Source organism: Gymnodraco acuticeps, unplaced genomic scaffold (assembly GCF_902827175.1).
Source record: "Gymnodraco acuticeps unplaced genomic scaffold, fGymAcu1.1, whole genome shotgun sequence".
NCBI classification, from domain to species: Eukaryota; Metazoa; Chordata; class Actinopteri; order Perciformes; family Bathydraconidae; genus Gymnodraco; species Gymnodraco acuticeps.
This window is the reverse complement of record NW_022990270.1, coordinates 3,317,687-3,336,692: the sequence shown is the minus strand read 5'-3', so window position 1 is coordinate 3,336,692 and position 19,006 is coordinate 3,317,687. Positions and strand designations below refer to the sequence as shown.

The following is a 19,006-nucleotide window of genomic DNA, read 5'->3' as shown; positions in this document are numbered from 1 at the left end:
CTGACAGCCTACTTTCTCGACTGTACCTTGTGTAGTAGTGCACACAAATATTCCCTTTTGAGAGACCACTAGCTGGCTGCCTTTTTGCTGACATCATGTCTTGTGACTCGGCAAGCACTCATCATTGCAGCGCTCGGAGGTGAGCCGGCCATTTGTATTCAGGGCATCTCTCGGCACAGATGGCAGGCAGAACGAGAGGGAGGCCACCAGCGAGGCAGGTTACCTCTCCTCTGTGCCTGTCGGCTCCCCCCTTAACACCCGGCACCCCCACCGCATTTGAGGCAGAGATTCAGAGCTCTAGTCAGCGTGAGCTAGTGTATGAAGTGTAATGATGTAGTAATTGTCCTTCTTTCTCCACAGCTGGATGCAGAGGCCAGTGATTTGCTGAAGGAGCTGCAGAATAAACTCAACACGGTGCTGGATGAGCTCAGCGGAGTGTTTGGCTCCAGGTGTGCATTAATGTGACTTAACATCTGTGTGTGTGTGTGTGTGTGTCTGTGTGTGTGTATGTTCGACTACACGACTGCTTAGTTATCAGCAATGAATATAATTGACTTGAACTCTTGCTGTGCACAATGCTTAATAAGCAAAAAAAGTTACAAAGCATTTTATCTTGTACAAAAAACGTCCTCTGCTTCTAACACCTTTTCAATAATATTTTAGGACCCACAAGAATGAGTTACGATCTCCTTAAAAAGTGCTCTCCAACAACAAAAACAAATGGATATTTAAAAACAGAAAGTGCTTCCTAAGACAATAAAAGCTGATAAATGAAGTACATGTTAAAACAATAACTCTTAAAACATATCAGTACATATCAAACATAAACGTAACATGTATCTACAAATACATACACACAAACAGACAAACACAGACATTGTATGTATGGTATATACATGTAACGTATATGCTGTATACCCATTCACACATGTTGTAATAATAACTGCATGTATACGCATTGACATACAGTTTAGAAGTCCAAACCAGGAATGAACTTCTGCTGCAGTGTTTAATATTAAACCAGTAGCAAAAGATTTCAAGGATAGTTTTTTTTCCATCCTGCAGTTTCCAAGGTGTGATAGAGGACTGTGTGAAGCAGATGAACCAGGAACTGGTTCTGATGAAAGGGCCGGCCAAAGGGAGCAACGCTGCCATGGATGCAGAGACCGTCCTCAGACCTCTTATGGACCTCCTGGATAAAAAGTGAGTATAAACTATATTATGTTTCTAGCTGTTTTGTTACTGTTGTCTTAAGTCTGTGCAACCCTCTTTTGTAAAATAATTTAAAGTCATGAATTCAGTTAATAGGCTCAGCCATCCGTTGCCATGAAGGTTGAGAGCTTTGGCCTTGAAGTGATGTTTAATAATTATTCACCTCAAGATGTGTGAAAGGAAGGAGTGTGGATGGTTTTGCTCAAACCTTTAAAAGTGACGTGGCCAGTGAGCGAACAACAGCTGTCTTGTATCTATTATTTTTGCAAATGAATGTTATCACTTTACTGTTATACTCCTATGTTAGTCTCTTTGCACTCAAAACGTTCCTGCTGCTTGTTATAGCGCCTGAGAAAACAATGTTTCTTTAAGGAAAACCTACATCCCTGCCTCTTATTCAAACTGGCTGGTCTCAAAGTTTAATTGGATTAAATTCTATGCAAAAAATAGTTAAGTATACCATCCGAGAATGTGTCTTTCAACATTTGTCATTTAAGTGCATGGAAAGAACGATGATTAATCCATCCTCACCCACGCAATTGTCAGACAAATGTTAAGGCTACGCTTGGTTCCCTCTCAGCTAAACAATGTTAGCTCTGTGAACACTGTTGCTTTTGTTTCAATTATGTTTGATGTTAGCATAGTAAGCTGCTAGTTGTAAATTATATGCAATCAATCAATCAATCAATCAATGTTTATTTAAATAGCCCAATATCACAAATGTTACATTTGTCTCAGTGGACTTCACAGTTTGTACAGAATATCAGTATGACAATACGACACCCTCTGTCCTTAGACCCTCACACCGTACAAGGAAAAACTTCCGGATAAAACCCACAGTTTTAAAGGGAAAAATGGGAGAAACCTCAGGGAGAGCAACAGAGGAGGGATCCCTCTCCCAGGACGGACGGACAGACGTGCAATAGATGCCGTGTGTAAATTGAAAAGATAATACATTTGCAACATAGGTAGTCCAAATGTTTGGAAATGCATGTGTGTATACAGTAATAGGAAGATGAATCCACGAGGATATCCGTCCAGGACTTATGATCCAGGACCACAGCCACGACTCAAGATCCAGGGCTCGCGATGCAGGACACAGGACCGCAGGATCATCCATGACTCCGGATCCCGGTGTATATAGACACCAAAAAGAATGACATTTGGGGAAGCTGGGTTAATCGGAACATGAGAGTACACAGGTATAGACAGAGAGAAGGAAGAAGTAAGATGTCCCCCGACAAACTAAGCCTATATCAGCAAAACTAGGGGCTGAATCTAATCAGCCCTAACTATAAGCTTTATCAAAAAGGAAGGTCTTAAGCGCACTCATAAAAATGGATAGGCTGTCTGCCGCCCGAACACAAACTGGAAGCTGATTCCACAAATGTGGAGCTTGATAAGAAAAGGCTCTGGCTCCCATTGTACTTTTAGAGACTCTAGGAACAACCAACAACCCTGCATTCTTGGAACGCAATGCCCTAATAGGACCGTAGGGTATAATGAGTTCTTTAAGGTAAGATGGCGCCTGCCCATTAAGGGCTTTGTAGGCGAGAAGAAGAATTTTAAATGCTATCCTGTGTTCTATAGGGAGCCAGTGTAAGGCAGCCAGAACAGGAGTAATGTGGTCCCTTTTCTTAACTCTGGTTAGTACACGAGCTGCAGCATTTTGAATCAGCTGAAGCGACTTGACTGACTTCTTGGTACACCCTGATAATAAAGAGTTACAATAATCCAGCCTTGAAGTAACAAATGCATGGACTAGTTTCTCTGCATCGTTTTGAGGCAAGATATGCCTGATTTTTGCAATGTTACGTAGATGGAAGTAGGCGGTCCTTGAAATTAATTTGATGTGGGCGTTAAAGGATAAATCCTGATCAAATATAACACCAAGATTCCTTACAGTCTCACTGGAGGCCAAATGAATGCCATCCATAGTTAGTATATCTTTAGATAATTTGTTTCGTAGATTCTTCGGGCCAAGTACAATAACTTTTGGTCGTGTTTAACATCAAAACATTTAAGGTCATCCACGTTTTTAAGTCCTTGAGGCAGTCTTGAATTTTATTTAGATGATTAATTTCATCAGGCTTGATTGATAAATATAGTTGAGTATCATCCGCATAACAATGAAAGTTTACAGAATGATTCCTTATAATATTGCCTAACGGAAGCATATATAATGTGAACAAAATAGGTCCGAGCACTGAGCCCTGTGGCACTCCATGGTTAACTTTGGTTTGCGTGGAAGATTCATCATTGACACGTACAAACTGAGAGCGTTCAGCTAGATAGGACCTTAACCAGTCTAAAGCAGTTCCCTGTATGCCAACTAAGTGCTCTCGTCTTTGCAATAAGATATCATGATCGATAGTATCAAATGCAGCACTGAGATCGAGCAAAACAAGAATAGAGACAAGTCCCTTGTCAGAGGCTATAATGTTACACTATATGCAAGTGTCCTGCATCATTGATATGCCCTCAATTCAATATTAAGAACATTTTGTTATGTTGATGAATACATTGTGAATAAAACTGCTAATAAAATGAATAATGCAGCATATAATAATTACCATTTACATTTGTTTTCAGAAAAAAAAGACTTGCAGTATCTGTGAATGTCTATTAATTCAACCTATGAACTGTATTTATTCTGTGTCGTTCTTGAAAGAACCGAAGTGGTGATATGGTTCAGCTGAGCTCTAGGAATCTCTCTCCACCATTTTTCATAGCAAGATTGAGGCCAATAGGGTATTACAGGGAATCCTCTTAATGATATGGTAATACCAAATCCTCCCTCCTGTCTCTTAGACCCTTCTTGCACAATGCGGTGAGATTAAAGCACATAGCTGCTGCATTTTATTCTATGAATCACAGGTGTTTTTTATTCATTTAATAACATTATTTATGAATCACTTGTTGAAGCCTCCATTCATGCTGGCTCTGTTTGAGACACATGCTCAGAGTGTTGACCTAACAAACGGCCTTCTTTTTCCGCTCTGCAGTTTGATGTTATTTGCCAAGATCTGTGAAAAGACTGTGCTGAAACGAGTCCTCAAAGAGCTTTGGAAAATCGTACTGAACATCATCGAGACAACAATAGTTCTTCCTCCTCTGAATGACCAGAGCGTGAGTTGGATCAATTATCTGTCTCCTTCGTTTCTCTGTTATATTTCCATCCCTCGGCCTCCACCTCCCTCCTCTTCTCCGCCTGTCTCTTTTTCGATTTCCTCCATCTGTTCAGCTCCCCCTCATAACACACAAATTACTGTACATGAGATGAAACAACATGGCATCTCTAAATCTTCACACGTGGGGAGAATTGTTAATCCTTGTCTAAAATACGTGTCGACATTTTTCATTTTGGAAAATCGCATTTACTGTTTTAGTTGTTGTTGTCGATGGACATATGAAAGTGCAATTCACGTCAAGCAGTCTTCAAACATTTTTGTTTCTTGGAGCTTCCAAAAAAAAATGAAAACACAATAACTGTAATAACTGCGTGTTGAGAATTGTAACCCTTCATCTTCACTTGCTTTATATTTTATAATCCTAATTTATACAGTCATTTAAAATGTAATCTATTCCTTGTGTAATGATTTAAATATCTGTCTGTCCAACAGCAAGGAGCTCAGATGATCTTCAATGCTGCCAAGGACTTGGGACAGCTGTCCAAACTGAAGGTAATTGTTGGAGAAACCCAAGGCGGGTTTTTCTAATCTTAGCTAAGCTAAACCCACTCATTGTTATCTCAGTAAACCATGACATCTCTAATTTGGCTGAACATTATGTACTACATTGTAAACTGCATATACGATGAATTATCAGATAATACAGCTCCACATAAACGCAACGCAATACACTTTCTCAAGAGCCTTTTTGGTAGAAATGTAACTAAATATCAGCATTAATCACATCATGATAACTTCCAAGAGTTTAAAAAAAAATATTTCTGTAATTATCAATTAAAAGTATTTAATAGGAAATAAAATGATCCGTTGGCTGCAGTTATTTATGCATATGGAATTCATCTACAAATGTAGATGGGTTATGTCATTTGGAAGCATCATTATGTAATCCAATCCAATCCACTTTATTTGTATAGTACATAATAAAAAGGGTTTACCAAAGTGCTTCAAACCAAACATAACATTATAATAAAATATAATATTACAATAATAGATAAAAGGCACACATAAGAAAATATAAAAGGATAAAAGGCACACATAAGAATTAATACACGGTACACAAAGGCTATGGACAGACAATAAAAGCATACAAATCGATAAAACAGCTCAGACTGACTCGAAAGCGAGGGCAAAGAGGTGGGTCTTCAGGCGGGACTTAAAAGTTTGGAGGGTGGGCGACAATTTGACATGGGGGGGGCAGGTCGTTCCAGAGCCTGGGGGCTACCGCTGAGAAGGCTCGGTCTCCCCTGGTCTTTTTCTTGGTTTTAGGGACTACCAGCAGCAGCTGATCAGCCGACCTCAAAGCCCTTGATGGGGTGTACACCTTTCAGGGTTCTTACGGTCATTAAAAACCTGGAAAAGTCATGGAAATTCTAATTGCTAATTCCAGGCCCTGAAAAAGTTATGGAAAACAATATTTTTCCCAAGGTTTTAGAAAAGTAATGGAAATGTAACTAAAGTTGCATCAAATATAATTTATATTTTATCTAATCGCCGAAATAGTAATACTATAATGATAATAAATACTGTATCGTATAGTAATGAAACGTAAAATGGCATTTAACTGACGAGGTGTTTTGCTGGTGAGAGATTTGAGTTGCTTTAGCGTGTAGAAGCTAGTAAGCCTACTATTGGATTTGTTTTAGATAGGCACAACATGTTTCATATGCAGACCTTATTTTCCTGTTCCATGTTAAAATAAACCATTTTCAGTGGTACCGCTGAGAAAGAGTAATTTTTTTGGTCATGGGAAATTAGGTAAAGGTCATGGAGAAGTCATGGAAAAGTCATTGAAAATCATTGGTGAAAAAGTGTATGAACCCTGACCTTTAGGAGGTCGGAGATGTACTGAGGGGCCAGCCCATTAAGCGATTTAAAAACAAGCAATACAATCTTAAAATGAACTCTAAAATGGACAGGAAGCCAGTGGAGGGAAGCCAGAATTGGTGTGATGTGCTCATGCTTGCGTGTTCCTGTAAGCAGCGGAGTCGCAGCGTTTTGTACCAGCTGCAGGCGTGCCAGCGAGGTCTTGTTTAGGCCGGCATAAAGTGCATTACAGTCATCTAGACGCGTAGAAACAAAGGCATGAATTACACGCTCAAAGTCTAAAAAGGATAAACCGGTTTAATTTTGGACAGGAGCCTCAAGTGATAAAAACTGGACTCAACCACAGAGTTTATCTGTTTATCTCATTTAAAAGCACTGTTGATTTTGACGCCCAGATTAGAGACCATGGGTTTTGCATATGGTCCTACTGGCTTTTCCATTTGAAAGTGTAACTCAGTGCAACACTAGCCAGCCTGGTGTCTAATTGCGCATGTGACCGGAGGATGTGTAATCCCCGGGGCTCCAAGTAGGCACTGGCTCGGATCAGTGGGTACACTGTGGTTTCACTAATAACAGCGCTATGACAATACCTCAGAGAGGAATTTTATTTCACATTCAAATGCGAGATGCAAATGAATAACTGTCTATGTACCTATATGTGTGTGTGTGTTGTGTGTGTGTGTGTGTGTGTGTGTGTGTGAGTGGTGTGTGTGTGTGTGTTGTGTGTGTGTTGTGTGTGTGTGTGTGTGTGTGTTTACCTGATGTTGTGTTTGTACTGATGTTGGTGTTTTGTGTGTAAAATGTTCTTTGTGGGAACTTCTGGGTCCAGCTGGTTGTTTCCGTCTCTCTCCCAAAGCTTGTTATTTATGATTATGACTGTTTTTGTTTTATGTATTTCAGTATACATATGTATTGTGTTTCTTGCTGTGTTTGTTAAAATGTGTTACATCCTTATTTTATAAACTCCATTATATTATATTGTATTATTAATGCATGCATATAACCTCATGTACTACAGGGGTTACATTACATTACATTATACCTACTTTGTATTATGAATACCTTAATATTCAAGTGCTCTGAACTTTGACTCATGTAATGGTGGGGATTTGCAGCAGAGTTAATTGGGCTGATATGTTGTTGTCTGAAACAAACAACAATGTTTGCAGGGCTATTTTCACAATCATTTCCGTTGGGCTGCACTTATCTGCCTTAGCATATGCTGCGTACGTGCATACATGTATACATCTGCATCATGGTGTTTTCATTAGGGAGAACTATTTATTCCTGCCTGCGGCCCTCAGTTATTTTGGTACTCACCACATTGTTTTCATCGGTTTGGGAGATTACTGGAACTGAGTCAATACACAGTCAAGTGGGCCCAGTTTAATGTTGGCATCAAAAAGAGACAACTACATTATTAATGCTTTAGTTTTGTTGCAGAATATAGTTGCTCCATTTTGTTGAAAGAACTTTTTTCCGTCTCAGTCTCAATTTGTAATAAGAACTTCATATTATGAATATAGAATACATGTATGTCTGTTTAGTCTGGAGCCTTTAATTTAAAGGATGGGGAGTATCATTTCACAGTGCTGCACATTGTGCACACTTCTTGTAGAATAGTTCATGTTGGTTCATTCTTAGCAGCTAGCACTAAGACACACAAGGGACCAGATGTGAAAGTCAGTAAGTCAGGGCTAACGTAGCACCGTTTGCATCTGTGATTTAGTTTCTTCAAAGCCCCTTTTCATAAAGCACTAATGCTATTCTCTTTGTGCCTATGAGGAAAACACCTGGGAAATAAGGCTGAGACAGAAGTAATACATTCACGGACTACAAACAACATTTTTCTTGATTAAACTCGATTTGTTAAACCTCTGGGTGCCTTGCTGCATAACAGGGGTTTTAAATGACTGCAATTGCTGCTGATTTATGAAAGGTAACTAACTACTCCCCCTCCTGCTGAGGTGCCATGGTGCACCTAAGGTCTTCCACATTCATCTTAAATGTAAAGCGTTTGAACGTGCCTTTTGTTCCTCCCTCCAGGAGCATGTGACCCGAGAGGAAGCCAGAAGTCTGACTCCACGACAGTGTGCAGCCCTGGACCTCGTGCTTCCCACCATCAAGGTGAGTTTTATGGCTTTGATTACACTGTTGGCTGTACAGGGAGTAGACACCTGGATGGCTAAGCTTGACCTTTAGAAAAAGACAGGAGAGGCACATAAAGCATAGCAGAGCAGAGAAATGCAAATGGCCTTTAATGAGAGTTGTGTAAATCAAAGACACGGAAAATGGTGAGGCCGTTGCTCATGTCATGAGCTGGGGACGGACTGGCCAGAGATGTAATTGACCCTCTTCTGCTTTCCTCTCTTACTCTGTCTAATGTTTTAGAAGGCTGGTTTAAAGCAAACATGGCATACAGTTAATGCTTGACTGGTCCACTAGTAATGTTTATGTAAAGATTCTAACATGCAAAAGGTGCTTTCAATAAACCTGTAATGCATGATGTGTGTTTATATTAATATGATTTATTTTATATAAAATATAGAGAGATTATTTGTACACTCACAAATTGCAAAAAGAAAAAGCAAAGACACTTTTTTAAATTTTTCAAACACATTACTTTTCATGTGCTTTTAATCGTATTTTAATCGCAATTACGATTTTGGCTTGCAACGATTAAGAAAACAACGTAATCGAAATAAAACGATTTTTAAAAAAAAAAAAAAAAAAGTTTTTTTTTTTAGTTTTTTTTTTAAATTGGTTTTTCAGTTGAATTATCCTTAAAGTTCAGGGTAATCAACTGTTTAAAATATACTCTTCCATTTTTTTTCAATAAATGGATGTTTTCAAAGTAAATGAATAATCGTTTGTAATAATCGTGATGTCAATTATTGACTCAAATTATTGCCATAATCGAGCAGCCCTACTTCTGACTGGTGAACTCAATGTAGCTGCAAACAGATGATGCATCCAAATAAGTGACACACTGCTTAGTCTGGACCAATTTGAGAGATGTAATTCATATCTAGAAATATGGAAAGATGCCCGAAGTTTCTCAGCAAAATAAGGTTTGAAATGCAGCGCTGTTCATTTACTGCCATGCGACTGTTTGTTGTTAAGGGATCGTGAGACCATTTCCAGACCCAGCCTGAGTTCTGCAGGGATAAGAAAAGAGTTATGGTGGAGGGGCCACTTGGGAAACACTGCATCATAAAGTGCAGAGAAATCTAATTGATTCTGCCGTCTCCAAGGAAACTACCTGCAGGTTTAGATCAATCATGTCGCTGCATTTTGTGTTCATCAGCTCTCCATTGAGATAAGTAAATTAGCACAGATCAGTAATGCCTTAGGAGAGTTAGCTGATTAAGGATAGAAAGCTAGATGTATATGTAGGGTTGTTTGCGTCACATTCTTCATACTGCAGGACAACAGCTTTGAACTTGGGATCTACAAAAGAACAAACTTAAGAACAGCCATCATACCCATCCCTGCTTAACCACAGAACACATTATAATGACTGTTAAAACACACCTACACACACACCTACACACACACACACACACACACACACACACACACACACACACACACACACACACACACACACACACACCAAGGACTGTGACACACGTATACACACACCTCTACACCATTAATATAAACAACATATTTTTATTTTACCATCTATTTATTATTATTATGTAAATTCTGTAGCTAAAGATTACCATTTAATTGAATATACCTAATGCCTTACCTTGCTGCTACTATTGCTTTTATCACTGCTGGTATTTCATTGTTCCTACTTGAGAGAGGCTAACTACACTTTGTCGTACCTGATCATAATGACAATAAATATATTCTTATTCTGAGATAATAAACAAAGACATTAGTTTAATAGGAACTTAATGTACTGTACATATTGACTAGTACAGACACGATGATTAACTACCAGCATTAGGTCTTAATGTTACCCACAGGGCACATATACTGTAGAATAGACTATTTAATGGTCACACATGCAGAGCACACACAGTGACATTTGGCCTCTGCATTTAACCCATCCTAGTACCAGGAGTCTAGGAGCAGTGGGCAGCTATTGTACAGCGGGGAGCAATGGGAGGAAGGGGGTTGCCCGGTGCCTTTCTCAAGGGCACCACGGCAGGGCCCAGGAGGTGAACTCCATATTTAGGTCTGTTCGGGGACTTGAACCGGCGACCATAAGGCTCACAGTCCAAGACCCTACTAACTGAGCCACTGCCGGACACATATGGTATTAACAAGCCAAAGTATGTGTTTCAGCCCCAGTATTGCATTTATATATTTCTAAGTGCATGTAGTGATTATCTAACTGACAATAATTTATCTGGACTGAACTTTGAACTTCTGTGGAAACTAATGGGGGATAATGGGTTGATGCACTGCCCCAAAGACCTGTTGGCAGATGGCTTGCAGTCCATTTAACTGATTCCCCATAATGCACCATTCGTTCCCTTCTGTAAACTCTGACCTGTGAGTGATCGCAGAAGAAAGACACTTAGCTTTCCCACCAAATCCAGCTTTGTTGTTCTAGATAGAGTTGTGTGTGGATGGACTACACATGGGATTATGTATTCTCTTTTTCTTAAAAAACGAATTTGAAACATAACACCCTGTTATTAAAATTCCTGTTGTCATGTGTAGGGTGTATTATTTGGGAACTTCTTTTATTTTGAATGCTGGTTTGCTTAGATTTTTCATGAAGTCAAGAGAGGAGAGCTATTTAATGGTCTATTTTGTAGTCGGTTTGAACCTATCCTTCTTTGAAAACTGACAATAAAAACTGTTAAGATTTTATGGAAATGCGCTTTTTTTATATAGTTAGACGTGGGGGTAGGACATACAGTAGTGTAGATATTATGACCTTTGATGAAAGGACACTTCAGTAAATCTTAACCTTTGAATTTGATTTGAGTTCTCCAACTAGCAGCAATACCAACTGCAGCATGTACCCATTGTTGTGGAATATTTTCCAAGGCCCATAACTTTGACCCAGTGTATCAGTTCAAACTGTCCTGACTGAGCACAGGCACCTGTAACCTTGGCTGCTGTGCTCTCAGTGTTTTGTCTCCCTGTTCCTGCCTGTTGGCGTCAGCTGATAGAGGTGTTATCATTCTATCTTGTTATGCAGCATGTTGATGATGCTCTCTGAACTAGCTAAATACATGGGTCTGGGGTAGAGTTCTTCAGAATTGACGTGGCAACTCTACCGTGAAGTCAGAACCTCTGACTCTTGGACTTGTGATGTGAATCCTCCGGCCGTTAACTCCAAATAAACCACCAGTGTTTGACATCAAAGCTACTGCTCTTCCCGTGTCTCCTTCCTGAGTCGGTGACTCCCACTGCATAGCTACACAGAAGTTTCCTCTACACCCATATTATAAAACATTTCTCCAAAAGCTGCAGCTTCATCATTACTGACAGTAAGTGAAGCTTTGGTTCAGTTTGTCAAGGAAAGCATTCACCTTTGATTAGATGTGTTCGCTCGCTGTAGGCTATATTTATGAATATATCGCGCAATATATAATTGATTGTGTGTTTTTTGTGTCTTTCTCTGGGTAAACTCCACCCAAGTGTCACCCCCTGCATGACAGCTTATGCATCATCCACAAATGGCAAATGCCAGACAAATGTTGTAACTCATGAGTTATAAGTGAGGAGGAAAACAGTGCCTCATACTGTGCTGAGTCAGTTCAAAGTGCAGACCCCGGTCAAAAAACAATTACCAACCAGCGTGGGGAGCGTCATTCCATGTGGGATGGCGATGATGTGGGAGGCGTGTGGTGCAGTGGGTCGTTCCTTGGTGTTCGGATCAGGGGGTCACAGGTTCAAACCCCACAACAGTCAGAGGCCGTTTCTCAATCGCGAGGATGCTTGCTTGGTAGTCGTGTACTTCCAAGTCACTTCCTTCAGAAACGAATCAAGTATACTTCCAAGCCACGGCTTCGGAAAAAGAATGGAACAGGCTAACAAGTGTGCCACTCTCTCTAACGGTTTCAACATAAACTGTACAGAAAATAAATACCTCACGATGTCTATCTAATTATGAACTTACTTTCACGGAACACATTTTTGGTGATAACAAACAAATGTAACAAAGTAACATATTTATCAACACATGTTCTACGCCACTTACATTTAAATGTGTGCTGCGTCGGTTCAGCCATTCTCCGCAAGGGTTTTTGAAATTGGTCCGTGCGCAAAGCATTGTGGGGATTTTAAGGACGCGAAGTCTACCCATGTGCAGCCTCAAAATGTCCCCCAAACCAAGAATGCGGCCTTCCAAGTATGCTGGAGATTGGAACAGTCCTTCTGCGGCACTCGATGACGTAGCATCCTTGAAATATTGACTTGGAAGCCAGTATCCTCGAGATTGAGAAACGGCCAGTGTGTCCCTGGGCAAGACACTTCACCCCAAATTGCTCCTGTGGGGATTGCCCACAGTATTGAGTATGTTAGTCGCTTTGGATAAAAGCGTCTAACATGTAATGTAATGATGTGGCTCAAATGTCACCTGGCAGCTAAATGCAATCTCTGTCTACTGTATTTTAAATTGTGTCCAGTGCCTTTGAGGTTATGAGGCATATCTCCTTTTTTTACTTTGATCACGACAACAGACCCTACACTAACTCTGCAAACAGCCCGACAAATAAACCTGTGTTCCTATAATGATCATGTGTTACAGAGGAGAGCAAGGACAAAACAAAAAAAGGGTTGAGACAGTCTCTCCGAGTACTCATCTTCACTTTTCAGCAACACCTCCTTTTTTAATAAGATCTGTCCTTGGTCACCCTCCAATCCTCCACATGTGGGAGTGGTGACAGGGTTGGAAGAGGAAGCAAAGCCCTGTCTGTGCTTAACAGGACAAATGTGCATTAACCAACCAAGCATGGGTTTCAGATTTAAATGCATGGTCATTAGCTACAAAAGGGGCACTTACTGTTGTCTCTTGTCTGGTCTTGCTAAAGTGTTTCCCCCTCCTTGTGAAATGCACACTGTCCACATAATAATGGGCTTTTCTCTCAGCCATCTGTATCCTGTCTTCTGTGATCTAAACAAGAGTTCAATGCTGTTTCAAAGTTTATGTTCACCTCAGGATGAAGTATAAATCTGTTCCTTCCTGTTTGTTTTTTTACAGCAATACTTCCATGCTGGAGGAAACGGGCTGAAGAAAACCTTCCTGGAAAAGAGCCCCGATATGAGGTCCCTCAAATATGCTCTCAGCCTTTACACTCAACCTACAGATGCCTTGATCAAGAAATATATATGCACCCAAACCTCTCAAGGTAATGAGCTAGCCAAGATTGAATTACGTTTCAGTTTAGGGAGTGGCTTTACCTCAGCATTCAAATAATGAAAAACGTAGGTTGGGGCTCTGTTTGTTATAAAGACACAACATTTCAGCAAGACCATGTGATGCTGTACCATGCTAATTATTGTGGAAACTATTGTGTCACAGCCCTTTTGTCTGACACTAGTTAAGAGTAAACATATTCCAATTCAACTTGATTAACTCTATTAGTGATTAACATGAGGTCACACAGCCATTTGCTCCTGTAACAGTATATTTTAAGTGATACAGGTGAAAAGCCTTACTACCAGCAAATCAGCAGCTGCTTCTATTTGTTGTTAGAAGTGATTACAAATAATGACTCCAGTCCTGGCTTCTTTTGAGCGTTATATATTTCTGTTTTCCCATCAGTGTTAGCTTCCTTTCCACAACAGTCTATGTGCTCTGAGGATCTCTCTGTGTCACGTCATGTTCTTTGGTTGCAACGGAAATCGCAGTAATTGCATTCATCCCCTTAACTGTTTAAGTCCTTTATTGCGTTCAGGAGAAAAGAAATAAGCAAACTTTCCACTGGCCACTTCACCCCATAGCCTGAGGGGCTGGAAGACTTCTATGCTCTATTTCTCTCTTCCTTATTAGAAACACATACAAACCCTGTCATGACACAAACGTATAAGGTACATCCGAAGTGTGAAATGTATAAATTCCCATTTGCGCTCGTTCCCTCTGTCATCACAGACCCTCTTTATCTGTTGTCGTCACATCCATCCGTCTCTATGTGGAACGTTGTTACTCCATCTCTAACAAGGTGTCCGGAGAGATTCGAGTGGGAAGTCTGCCCAGTGGGGCGTGGAAGCTTTAAGCTCCCGGCTGCTCAGTGTGCTCAGCCTTGCAGAACGATGCATAGGCTGGCAGCAGGAAACAAGATGGCAAAGGCAGAAAGCTAGTCAGGCAGGCAGCAGGACCTACGAGCATCCATTCTCTCTGTGTCTTGCAGCCTATACGTGGAACTAGTGAGGTGGTAGATGGGCATTAGGACAGTAAACAGTGTGGGGATGTGATGATGCTTGATGAAGCACAGTGGAGACCATTTCATTAATCAGCAACCCCTGTGCTCTGACACATTTAGACCATGCTATGCTCTCGTCTATTCCCCTCTTCCTGTTTGTTAGAGAGTGTTGAAGCCTCATAGCTATTTGAAGCTACATCACTGGACAGTAATAATAACACATCTTTAAGTAACACTTTCTATAAAAAAAAACAACACACCACCCTTATAGTTCATAAAGAGGCCATCTATAATTCATCGTAACTACACTCATAAACATACATAATACTTTTCAATACACTATAGTTTCAGTCATAACACTTTAAAGCTGTGACTTGTGTTGAACTACAGACAATTTTGCAATCAGATCACACCAGCAGTGACTTTAAATCAGACCAGGGGCTCAAAGTGGGGTCCAAAAGGCCGCTTCGTTATGTTTCTACCTCCCTTTTTCCAGCGCCCTTAATTGCACCACTCCCATCTTTGAACTTGACCTTTACTTTGATCTGAGCTGCACACCTGTAAGCTTTCGTAACTGCATTTGCACAGTTGCAGCATCACATGGTCACATAATCTGTCCCCAGCTAGACAGACAGACAGACAGAAGTAGAAACACCTGAATAATTAGTGATGAAAACCTCATCATTGGAAGGTCCTCGTGCAGCAGGTGTCTCCAGAAAGACATTATTCCATGATGACACACACATACACACACGCACACACACACACACACACACACACACACACACACACACACACACACACACACACAGGACACACATACAACACACACACAGACACACACACACACACGCAACACAACACACACACACACACACACACACACACATACACCACACACACAGACACACATACACACACGCACACACACACACACACACACAGACACACATACACACACACACAGACACACACACACACAGAGATGCACACACACACACACACACACACACACACAGACACACACAGAGACGCACACACACACAGACACACACACATACACACACATACACAGACACCCGTACACACAGACGCACACACACACACATACACATACACACAGACACACACACACAGACACACACACAGACACACACACACACACAGAGACGCACACACACACAGACACACAGACACACACACAGACACACACACACATAGACGCACACACACACACAGACATACACAGACACACACACAGAGAGACACACACACGCACACACACACACACAGACGCACACACACACATACACACATATACACACACAGACACACACATACACAGACAAACAGACACACAGAGATGCACACACACACACATACACACACACACACACACACACATACACACACACACAGACACACACACACAGACACACACACACATACATACACACACATACACAGACAAACACAGACACACACACAGAGACGCACACAAACACATACACACACAGAGACGCACACAGACACACACACATGCACACACACAGACACACACACATACACACATACACACACACACACACAGATACGCACACACACACACACATACACACAGACGCACACACACACACACACACAGACACACACAGATACGCACACACACACACACACAGACGCACACACACACACCAACCTCACTGTTGCGGCTGATAATAAGAGTCTCATATATGCTTTAGCTACAAGAGGTTTACTAATGGTGCTAAAATACATAATGCCGAGCTTTGCTCTCCTATATCCACCTCGATAAGCAAGTGAGGTCAGGACTCAGTATGCTAATGAATACATATTGAGGCATCTTTAATATTGCAGGCTTTATCATGACTTTTTATTGTTGCTGGTAATTAAAGTGTAATGCTTTTTATGCATTTACATAAATCACTGCTGCATCCTTATGGCTTCAAAATGTATACTAATTAGTGTAGTCATAAAGCATTAGGAAAGCAAGATAATTCACTATGGATGCCCTCACAATGCCCTATAGATGGTCTTTGTTCTATTATCTTTGTTCATACAGCAAATGTTTAACAGCGTTCTGCCTGAAAAGGAATCTTCTTTTTGATGTCTCACTTTCTGTGCATTCAGGCTAACGTTATTCGAGACAGTAAAGGGCAACACTTTCAATCAATTAACCGCAACTCTGCAACAATTAATGTCTACAACTCACCCCTCTTATCAGTTACTACTCTGTCCTTTTGTTAGCCTTTTCCTCACTTTATCTGCTGACTCTGCCACCACAGATTGATCTGCTTTTATTCTCCATTATCTACCTTATGTGCCATTCTTCTTATTCCCAATCAGCTCTCCCTTAAACTCCCCATTCGAGTATCTGCTGTGTGACGGTGTCCGGGAAAACATACAAAATCTATTTATTTAAAACTATTTCAACCGTTGTAGCTGAAGTAAATGTGCAGTGCCGTTGCTCGGTTCATTTCCCAAAAGTCCAGGGCTTAATTGTGCAGCAGAATTGTTGTTTTGCCCTCAGCCTCTCGGGGCCTTATTACAATAAATCAGGAGGTTTGTTTCTTCATTACCCTTTATTATAAGTTGCACCGCATGTTCGGCACATATTGATAATATATTGGATCATGCTCTTTAACCAACCACATCAGCACACCATCCAGTGTTCAATATCTTATTGTCCCGGGGCGGGATGAAACACGAGTCAGGAAGCCCTGTGAGACACATTGTCAGAAATCAAATCGTTTCCTGGCAGAAACATGTCCCTGTGTGATTGAACCTTTGGTTTTGATGTAATTGCGCGAGGTGTGATGCCCACACCCCCCTCCCCCCTCCCCCCTCTCCTCTCTCACTCCTTTCTTGTACGTTGTTTTGCTTTAATTTAGAATATAGCCAAATCCAATGTTTTGATTGTGCTTCTGTCGACTTGGACGGTTTGATGATTTAACTGAGCACAACATTATTTTTTGAGCGTTTCCCTTCACACCATCTGCCTCCTCCGTGGCCTTCAAACCAATCGGATTACTTCATGTTTCTTTTTTCTATCCTTGTTGTTTTACTTGTTCAGCCTCAAGCGAAAGTAAACCCTGGCTGTTGTTGCTACTGGGCTCTAATAGGGGTGAAACCAAGTCTACTCCCCTTCCTTTACCCTGGGTTTAGTTTTTCAGCTTTGACACAGAGAGGTGTTTATACACCGCTGTTTGGATCAATTTCTGGATACCTCATCCACGAAAAAAGCTGCACCTACAGTTTTGGATTGTCTCCTTTCATCCTCTCTCCATCTCTCTCACTCTGGCTTTATTTTGGTTACCCGATCCCTCTATTTCTTCTCTGTGATTTCTATTATGCCTCTTTTAAATTCTCCTGTTGTTGTTTTGGTGTGTGTCCAGGTCAGTCATCCAACGGATCCGTGGGGGAGGTGTCGATGCAAGTGACTCTCATCTCTCACCCTGGCACTGGAGAGCACAAAGTCAGCGTGAAGGGTAAGCATCACCTTTACCCAGACTTACTTTGTGACATTCCTGTTTAATAGTATTAACACCTGCACATGTTCAAAGACACAGCATGGACAGCTCATGGCGGTAATCTCATTTATATGATAGTGCTGCTGTGCCATGATTAGCAGCATTGTTATAAATGTCTGCTTTGAACAGAAAATAAGGACATTAACACACAGCTGGGGTTGTACAGTACTAACTATATAGGTCTCGTGTTTTATTCTTGTAGTCACTGAGGAAGTCACTTATCATGTATTGCTTGGAAAAGTGTTTTTATCTGCAACGCTAGTACCACCAACAGTTTAATGGCGCATTTCCACTGCAGCGGGTAGCCGTCCTTAATCGTCCTCAAGCGGCCAGGCCAGTTTTTGGTGGCCTTTCCATATAGCCTAGCACCGGCTAGCGGGTACGTTTTTCCTCTTTTTCCGGCCACATAAAATCGTGGTTCTATCAGGCCAGGGCTGAACTAGTGACGTCAACACTCTCGACTGCTGATTGGTCAGAGAGAATCGTCACAAGATCGCGCGCAAGATCATCCCTAGCGTCGCATATATATCTAGAAGCAAGCTTGCAGCATTTTTATAAACAGCATTTTTGTAAACAGAGGAGCTACAAAAATGGCAACGTCAAAGAAAAGCACACCGTGGTCGACCGAGGAGGTGACGACGTTCCTACATCTCATTGGGGATGATAAAATCCAGCGGGAGCTCGACGGAACAACAAAGCCGATCGCCCTGCCTACACTGCGTTGCTACCCCAGGTCCTAAACTGTAATGGAAATGCGTCACGGCCTCAGACGGCCAGCGAGGCAGCCCGAGGCCTGAGCAAGGACGCTTAGGGACGCTTAAACGGGGCTACCCCGTTGCAGTGGAAATGTGCCATAACATGTGGGGCTTTTCATCAAATGTTTTGACAATTT

General features: G+C 41.2%; 1 protein-coding gene across 2 annotated transcripts in view; it reads left to right on the top strand.

The window, feature by feature from the left end:
- LOC117549190 (protein unc-13 homolog C-like) overlaps positions 1 to 19,006 on the top strand; it is a 100,467-nt gene that overhangs the window by 77,430 nt on the left and 4,031 nt on the right. For both annotated transcript variants that reach the window (XM_034220849.1, XM_034220850.1), the window contains 7 exons: positions 361 to 449; positions 1,066 to 1,203; positions 4,218 to 4,341; positions 4,836 to 4,895; positions 8,274 to 8,354; positions 13,405 to 13,552; positions 17,980 to 18,072. In XM_034220849.1, coding sequence (XP_034076740.1) covers positions 361 to 449; positions 1,066 to 1,203; positions 4,218 to 4,341; positions 4,836 to 4,895; positions 8,274 to 8,354; positions 13,405 to 13,552; positions 17,980 to 18,072 — 733 coding nt within the window. The remainder of the gene's footprint in view (positions 1 to 360; positions 450 to 1,065; positions 1,204 to 4,217; positions 4,342 to 4,835; positions 4,896 to 8,273; positions 8,355 to 13,404; positions 13,553 to 17,979; positions 18,073 to 19,006) is intronic.